The 9,163-nt window shown below is 45.3% G+C and overlaps 1 protein-coding gene across 1 annotated transcript; it reads right to left on the bottom strand.

The window, feature by feature from the left end:
* Positions 1 to 7,163: 7,163 nt before the first annotated feature.
* LOC119312768 (probable LRR receptor-like serine/threonine-protein kinase At4g36180) lies at positions 7,164 to 8,776 on the bottom strand. Its single transcript, XM_037588526.1, has one exon. It carries the CDS (start codon positions 8,710 to 8,712, stop codon positions 7,483 to 7,485), a length of 1,230 nt encoding a protein of 409 aa, XP_037444423.1. The 5' UTR covers positions 8,713 to 8,776; the 3' UTR covers positions 7,164 to 7,482.
* Positions 8,777 to 9,163: the final 387 nt, after the last annotated feature.

Raw genomic sequence — 9,163 nt, 5'->3', positions numbered from 1 at the left:
CCGTATACCGTCATTAAGCAGGCTCGTCGGCTGAGAAACCCACTCCGGCACCGCGCACTGACGCACTCAGACGCCGGGCCTCACGAGAATCCGGTATTTTAGGGCGGCTACACCCGGCCTACTTCATGCCACAACAGAAGCATGCCCACATCATATCCTCCCTTCCCACCACATCCGCCATGCTAGCATGCGGCAAAGCTCTATGGGAGAGCCTATTGACGGAGCCGAAGCACGAGCTGGACACCCTTGCAGCCACCTGGCAGAGCCGCCCTGCCAGGAGGATCGATTCCGGCATGCAGGCTAGCCCACCCGGGGTCTCCGACGACGAGGACGACCCCAGGATGGAGACGGGCTTCGACGTCACCAAACCGGAGCGCGCGCCTGATGCCGGCTTCACCATGGAGCAGGCGTAGGCGCACTTCAACGCCACCATGGCGGAAGAGCAGCCGACCGGCGCCTATGTCGGCGTTCCAGCACGCGCAGGAGGAACAATGGTACAACATGTTCCTCCTAGAGCAGCACCGGCTAGTGGAGCGCCAGAACGACGGCCAGCGCGCGAGCGAGGAGGCCGTCTACGCTCAAGCCGTCGCTCGTCAAGAAGCGGCCGTCGCGAAGGCCCAGCTACAGGCGACCACATACGAGAACAATGCCAGTTGCGCCTCCTACACACCACTGATGAACCATCAGGCGACACGGACCTTGATGGAGCTTTATTTTTAGATCAAAGACTTTTATTGATCATGTCTATTTCATAATTTCAGTGATAAATCAATAGCGACATAGCATCTATCTTTTTATACATTAAAAGTACTCGACGGGTTAATCAGAAGAAAGAGAAAGAGGCAAGAAAATTCTATGTTTTTTTTGCGGGAAAGAAAATTCTATGTTAACCACATAATATTGACCCTCGATTGGATGGACCGTCTATTTCTTTTAATCTATAACTAGTACAATGCCCGTGCGTTGCTACGGGCCATTATTAAAAAAAATTGATTTGGAAATTTTTGCCTTTTTGGAAGGTCGGTTATCAAAATCCTCTACAATGTTCACTTCAACGATGTCATCTAATTTCTGCAGTCACAACAAAAATAAAATGTAAACCTCCAACTGTTAGTACATCATGGTGAGTTTACAGTTGGGATGTTATTGCATAAACTGGATTTATGCAAGCTCAGAATCAATAAGGTTAATACAAAGAAGCCATATTTATCTGGGTTAAGAGTTGGCCATTCAGAAGGTCAATACAGAGGCGCAAATCAACAAGGTAACTAATTTTCTAGCTGGGTTGAACGAGTGTAAATGTTAGCAGAGATGAGATCACCTAACGCGGTGTTGCTACATAGCTAACAGCTCAAGACCAACATCACTGAATTATTTTTCATGAAAGAAGAACATCACTAATTTACTGAATCATTTGTCCTGGAAGAACAACATCACTTGTCCTGAAAGAAGAACATGCCTGATTAACTAACTGACTGAATTTACTTGAGCACACTTGATGCCGCTGCTCTAAAAAGGCCCCTAGTCAACATATTAACATCATAGGCAATGTTTCTGAATGGCTCAAAATATTCACTGTCAATTTTTTTTAGTATACTGTCAACTGAAAATAACTACCTGAAGCTGACACTCTTTTTCAGTTTTGACGACAAAATAACAGGAACAAAGGTCCCAGTCTGGATATATCACTGAATTCGTACATTCAGATGCCCAGCCCCATATCACTAAATAACTAAAAAGAAAAGAAAAGGCTCCTACATAGCATAATCAGAGGCAGGGGACAGAAACAACATCTAAAACAGGGAATTGCATCCAATCAATATCAAGGGGATATATACCTCTGTTGTAGCCGCCGGCAGCGACATTGGATGGTTGGACGGACGTTCTTGTTCCTCCGGCGAACTCTGCGCTTCTTCCTCCGGCGAACTCGGCGGTGACATGGATGTTTCGACGAAGATTGCAATTTCGACGGGATTTGATTTGATTTGATTTGATGGAGCTTCTGGTCCGAGGACCCTTCCTTCTTATAGTAGGCAACTCAAATCCGGCTCGGGAAATCCATCGATTGGTGTTGGAGAAGAACATGTATTTGCTGTTGGAGAAGAACACGGAGTCCAATCACGACACGGGAGCAGCAACTCTGCCACCGCTGGCAGCTTGCGACGCCCTGGGCACCAACTTGCAGCAGGTGGTGGAGGTTGAGGGAGGCGGCGACCGCACGCAGGAGGCGGAGCTCGCCGTGGGGGCAGGCGAGAGCGAGCGGCTGCACGCTGGGGGGAGGCGGAGCTCGATGCAGCGCGCGAACCTAGCCTTGGTGCGACGGCGGCCCGGCTGCTGTCCTCCCGTCCAACCCGCAGCACGTCGAGCCTCACCGGAGATCCTCCATGACGCCGGTAGGAAGCCCCTATCCCGCAGTCTCTCTCTGCTTCCTTCCCATATTCCCTCTCCGAATCTCTCTCTCCTTACTTTCTTCGGTAAGCAGCTGCCACTGCCCTCCATGGAGCCCCGACGCCTCCGCCATGAACCCATCCATCCCTCCTGTGCACGCTTCCCTGCAACTCCAGACGCTGCCCCCAGCTCTCTGCATCGAGCAACAGCAGTTTGGCAGAGGACGACGCCTCTGCCTCGACTGCTCGCCCCCTCTGCTTCGCGCTTGACTGCCAAGCCCCTCCCGTCCTCATCCCCGTGCAGCGAGACCACAATGGCCATGGCTGATGGCCTTCAGGGCGTCGCCGCGGAGCTTCTCCTGTCGCCTCCTGTTATCGCTCGCCTCCGCTCGTCGGAGCCCCAAGCACCGCCGCTGTGGAGTGTCGCCCTCCCCGGCGACGCTCGACTCGGTGACCCCGGAGCTCTCCTCGCCGCCGGCCCCGCGGCACTGGTCGCCGTCGCGGCTGTCTTCCTCCTCCCTGGCCCCGCCTCCCGCCTCCCGTGTACGCAAGCTCCTCCCACTCTCTCCCCCTCGCATCAGCAGTCGCCCCCTTCGCCTTATCCATCATTGAGCGGCGCGGTGGAAAATAAGACGGCGTGGACGAATCGTTTTTCACTTATCCATGGACTGCGGGTCAAATACTAAAAAGCGCAGGAACCTTTATGCAAAAAAGCCGCGACGGTGAACCCAACAGATTCAATCCGTGCAGGGACTGCGGGTTGAATTCTTGAAAATAGAGGGGCTTTTTTGCAAAAGTGACGACGACGTACGACCAGAAGCACTCCGTGCTTTATTAGTAGGGAAAGATAACGGTTTGATCTGCGTACCACAATATGGTGGATCCAAAACAACTTGACACATGTACACGTCAAGTAACATAAACATAAAAGAAAAAGTAACATAAACATGATGCACATAATTTATAATTTAGATCTCATATGCATGCATGTCAAAGAAAAGAAGATCTCTAACCTAAAAAAGAGGTGACCAACTTGGCCACGTTTAATGCCTCTTCCATATATTTCTTCATGCGTATAGATATTTTTACGCATGCATGTACGTAAAAAAAACAGATCTCTCACCTAGAAATAAATAACCAACTTGACCATATTTACCTCTTCCATACATTCGTGCATGTGGATTTATTTTGACGGGGATCTTGCACGCCTTTTTGACACCACAAGCAAGGAATAAAACAAACAAATATGCATGCGTGATTGCCTGCTCAAGTTTTCATCAACTTTTCCCACATAATTTTCTTTTCCATCAATGGACAATGCTGGACTGCTTTGGCAAGTCTGCTCCGATCAATTCTGGCGCGTAGATAAGGCAGCTGATGCTAAATTTAAAACCGCAAGTACCTCGTGTAGTCCTGTCGCCGACGCTTTCCTTCTTGGCGCGATGACATTCTCTTTCGTCATGGGAGTCATGGTAATCAGTAGCACTGGCATAGTGTATTGTGGCTACCCAGCCATGTACACGAGCCAGCATCGTCCAGGCGTGCGACTAGCGTCAAGGCCTGCAACCTAGCTAAGGTGCGTGGTGCACACACATCTCGACGATTGCCAGGATCAACCATGTCATGAGCCACTTCACCGTCAGGTTGTCTTAGCGCTTTCATACGGGAGTGGCTGGACGTCAATCTACTGAACAGAATATTTGAGTCAGTCACTTTTTGCATGTTTATGATTCTTTGGGCCGTGACCATTGGCTGAGTAACGCTCCAGCCGTAAGAGCTGATGCATGCAACGACTGCATGTTGTCGCGTCAATGCCTAAGCTTGTTTACAAATGCATACATAGACGGAAGACAACTTCATATATATACTCCCAATCGATGTATATATGTATGCACGCATATGTATGTATACAAAAAAAGCAAATAAAAATTTGTGTCATTGATATTACCCTTAAAGAAGAAATAAGAATAAAAATAATAAAATAATTGACAAAATTTGCACACAAATTATTATTTTTTATAACACACAAAAATAAGCATATAATATTGGTATTTTAGCAGAAAAGGAGAATTCCTATGAATGAATGAATTAGTTGCAACGGTATTACCATTAAAGATTAAGGGAAATGAATAAAACCAAATCAAAATAACAACCTTTTCTAAGAATAAAGAAAAAGAAAAATAAAAGTACAAATTTCACAGTCTAGTATAATTTACACACATATTGTGTAGTACTTGCATGTAAACTTACACACGAAAAAAATCAAAAGAGAAGTTGTCTAAGAAATAGTGAATTAGCGGCATTAGTATCCCTTTTAAGAAGAAGAAAATAAAAAAATGACAAAATTTCCACGCAGTTTATACATAAATTCCTTTTCTTATAATATGCAAGAATAAACATATAATAGAGGAATGATATCGATGTTACATCTAAAGAAAGAAAATAAAAAACACAAAAGTAAAATCTAAATAATTAAGTTTTCTATAGAAGAATGAAACCCTTTAAGAAGAAAGAAAATGAAAAACAAACTAAACCAAAATCAAAATAATAAAGTTTTCTAGGAAATAATGAACCCCTTTAAGAAAAAAGAAAAGGAGAAAAAAATTGCACACAAGTTTGCACTGAAATAGCACTTTTAGTAAAATCCAAACAACAAAATATAATATTGCAATTTCGCACTCTACTATAATATACACACATGTTGTATAGTACTTGTGTGTATACTTATTTAAACACACAAAAATATAATATTTTTCTCTCTAAAAGAATGAAGTAGTGGCATTGGTATCACCCTTTAAGAAGAAATGAATGAAAAAATAAATCATGCTAAAATTTGCACATAATTACCCATAAATTGCACTTTTTATAGCTATGCAAGAACTAACATATACTAGGAGAATTAACACAAAAAAATAAGTTTCAAAGAAGAAATGAATTAGTGTCATTGATATTACCCTTAAATAAGAGAGAAAGTGAAATAAAAACTTAAAACTAAAAATTCGTCAAGATTAGTACCAAAATTGCACCTTTTATAAAATGTAAGAAAAAACCTGTAGTAGTGAAATTTCCATACTCTAATATAATGTATCCATGTAGTACTTGTGTGCCTATATTTACACACACTCAACATCCAAAAAAAGGCATAAAGAAAAAATAAAACCCCACAAAAAAACTAAAACCCACAAAAAATAAGCAATAAAAGGAAAGGGAAAAAAGAAAAGGAAAAACACATAGAAACATAAAACTAGAATGAAAAATAAAGAAAAATACCCACAAAATAAAGAATGAATATGTGGCATTGGTATTACCATTTAAGAACAAAGAAAATGGGAAAAAAGAATTTAAAACAAACACTGATAAATTTTGCATGAAATATACATAAAAATTGCGATGTTCAAAAATATGCAAGAATAAGCATATAAAAAAGTGGAACGTTTGCAAAAACAAAATCTAGAACAAATGAATAGTGGCATTGGTATTAACCTTAAAGTAATGAAGTAAAGACAAACAATATCAAAATAAAGATTTTTTTTCTGAAAAGGAATGAGTTAGTGGCGTTGGTATTTTCTTTAAAAGAGAGAGAGATTTAAAAAAACACGCACAACATTGCGCCAAAATTGCACTTTATCGTAGTATGCAAAAATAAGCATATAATCACGAAATTTTGGCACATATTCTATGGTATTTGTATGTATATAAGTACCCTCAGCCAAAAACCACAAAAACAAAAAATAACCAATAAAGAAAAGGAAAAAATGCAACCTAGAAGAACAAAAACGGGCCCAAAAAGCAATTCGACTGACCCAAAATAGGAGTCTATCGATTCCACACAGCCCAACCCAAGAACAGAACTAAACAGATAAATAACTGAAAAAAGCACAGATCTCAAAGCACATCCAACAAACAGAAAATTGACTGACCATAAAATGAAAAGTCAGCTGGCTGAAATGTACCTAGAGTGCTTTCATGCACCTACTACGAGTGACCATACACGTTGGCAAGCTCAACTACAAATTCTACGAGCCGGGACTCGGGATTCTGCACCCTACCTCAAATTTGTTTGCTTCACAACCCTTCATCGATGCGAGCACGAGGAATTTGATGCGAGTGAAAGTGTCGGCATTGTCAACATCGCTATATCAAGCAAGCTTGTTGTGGCCGACCCACACCCAATCTCTTTTTATCTGTGCAGGGAGCCATAACCCTATGCTCGTCACAGTGTGTGCTGAATTATTGATAGCCTGATGCCACGTACGTTCGCGGGGCAAATCGGTAATCATGGAGCCATCTCGGTTGTGGCGTGTTTGTTTGCCAGCGGCACCAACTGAGATACTCCAAACGATTCTCTGCAGCCTGTCAAGGACATACGTGCATTCATGTCATATACACAGAGAGAAAGCACGAGGAGGGAGGAGCGGAAAAAAGGACAAAAAAAGAAGCAATGATTCTCCAGCCAGTCAAGGCCATGCATGGACTCACGTGACTACATGAGATAGAGGGGAGGGAGGGAGGCATGCAGCCAAAGCCTGTCAAGTCATAGAGTAGCATGCATGTACGTCCGGGCAGGGGGCTCATGCACTGCCTCGTCCAACCCATCTGTATATGAACCATGCACTGCCTCGTCGTAACCTAGCAGCATGAGCTTATCCTAACCCAACTCCAGGCCGTACCCACGTCCCCACCTCACAATTTGCATCCATCGGCCATGACCAAATAAAAAGTAACAAGGGATCATTCAACCGGATTCGCACATCAAATAACAATAACCATAAGCTGTAATAAAGACATTCATCTAAAAACGACGAGTTCATTGGATATACTAATTCTCATGGCAGGCTTGAAGATAACACTAATATTACAAGTACGGAAATACATACTAATATGGTTGCGGACATTGAAACATGCTAAAAAAACAGTAATAAAGATACAAAAGGTTTTGATGGAGCGTCCCCAAACTTGGAACAAGCTAGAGTATCCATCAACCTAGGTTTTCAGTTCAGACTGGGAGAACCATTTATTCTTCTCTTCACGAGTCTCTCTTAGATGTGCTTTGGGACTTCATACTTGTAGATGAAATCAGTCCACTGACTGATCATTAGTCTCCGGTTACGACTCTGTTGCTCCCAGACACGACATGGTTGTTCCCAGATACCGTATTGCTGCTCCCGGTTACGGTATTGTTGCTCCCGGATACAGTATGGTTGCTTCCAGATACAACATGGTGGTCACCACTTAGTATATTGTTGTTTCCACATACGAGGGTGTTGAAGCTCCCGGACACAGTGTTGCTGTCTCCAGACATGACAATGTTGTCGTTCCCAGACATGGTGTTGTTGCGCCCAGATCTCACTGTGTTGTTGGTCCCAGTTATGGTATTTGGTTGTTCATCGAGTGCTCTTCTTTCGTAATTTACGAAAGAGGGCATGTTAATGAAAACCATACCCGATGAACGGCCCGCAGTGGCGAGGCCTTTGAGCCGTAACAAACTTTTGGGTACCTCGCCGACAAATGAATTATTTGAGAGATTCAAGTACCAAAGGTTGTCAAACTCACCAATCCACGACGGGATGGTGCTGACCAATATGTTGTTGGCAAGGTTGAGCGACTTGAGCTCACCGCAGCCGGCGAGGCTAGTCGGGATCCACCCAGTCAGGGAGTTTGTGGAAAAGTCAAGCGAGGCAAGAAGTGGCATGTCGGAGAAGCTAACACGAGCAATCGGACCGGACATGGAGTTGTTTCGGAGGTTGAGCTCACGGAGAGAAGATAGTGATGAAAGAGACGGTGGCAAGAAGCCGGAGAAGCCATTAGAATGCATGGCCAAATGCTCTAGCGACGTGAAGTCGCCGAACACGTCGGGCAGGGGGCCGGAGAAGCGGTTAGCAGACAAATCCAACAAGGTAAGATGTGTGAGCTCACCGAGGCGTGGGCTCACCTCGCCGGTGAGCTCGTTGGATGCGAGGGAGAGCTTCCTTAGCTTGACGAGGCCGAAGAGCTCGTCTGGGAGGACGCCCACGAAATGGTTCGAGCCGAGGAAGAGCTCCTCCAGCCACACGAGGCCCGCTAGAGAGCCTCCAGGGATTTGCCCCGCCAGGCCGCGCCAGGGGAGCCGCAGCACCGTGACGCGGCCGCTGGTGCTGTCGCAGCCCACACCTTCCCAGCCGCAGCACGAGGCGCCGGACCATGCGGCGCGGAGGAGGGCTCCCCCACCGCCGAGCTCCCCGGCGAAGCCCCGCAGAGCGTGGAGGTCGTCAGGGTGGCACGGCGTCGCGTTCGCCGCCGGCAAGATGAACGCCATGAAGACGAGCAGCAGCCAGCATCTCGCCATGGATGATGGATTCAGTGGTGGTTTGCTATATGCTATGTATACACGAACGCAGCTACTCTGTAAGAAACCTGCTGGGCGGTGCGTCTCATCTTATAGCGTGTGCGCGCGCGCGTTGTAAGCATGCGTACGTGTTGCAAGTGATTCAGTACTACTACTACAGTACTATTAGTCCGTGGCCACCAGGCCCACGACTGAGAGCATCTCCAACGGCCGCGCTAAAGCGCCGCGCGCAAAAAACCTGTTAGCGCGCGCGCTGCGGCTGGTTTTGAAATGCCGCTCCATCAGCGCGCGCGACTCGCCGGGCATTTTGCATATATGGATATTTTGGACAAAAATGAATATGTAAAATTTGACACAAACAAGTTGATGAATAAAAGTTCATGCCCACAAGTTCATCAAAATCATGCCCACAAGTTCATCCAACCAAGTTCAAATGCAAACTAAAAGTTCA

Source organism: Triticum dicoccoides, chromosome 5B, assembly GCF_002162155.2.
Source record: "Triticum dicoccoides isolate Atlit2015 ecotype Zavitan chromosome 5B, WEW_v2.0, whole genome shotgun sequence".
Taxonomy (NCBI): domain Eukaryota; kingdom Viridiplantae; phylum Streptophyta; class Magnoliopsida; order Poales; family Poaceae; genus Triticum; species Triticum dicoccoides.
Note: the sequence above shows the minus strand (reverse complement) of the source record. Positions and strands in the feature narration are given on the sequence as shown.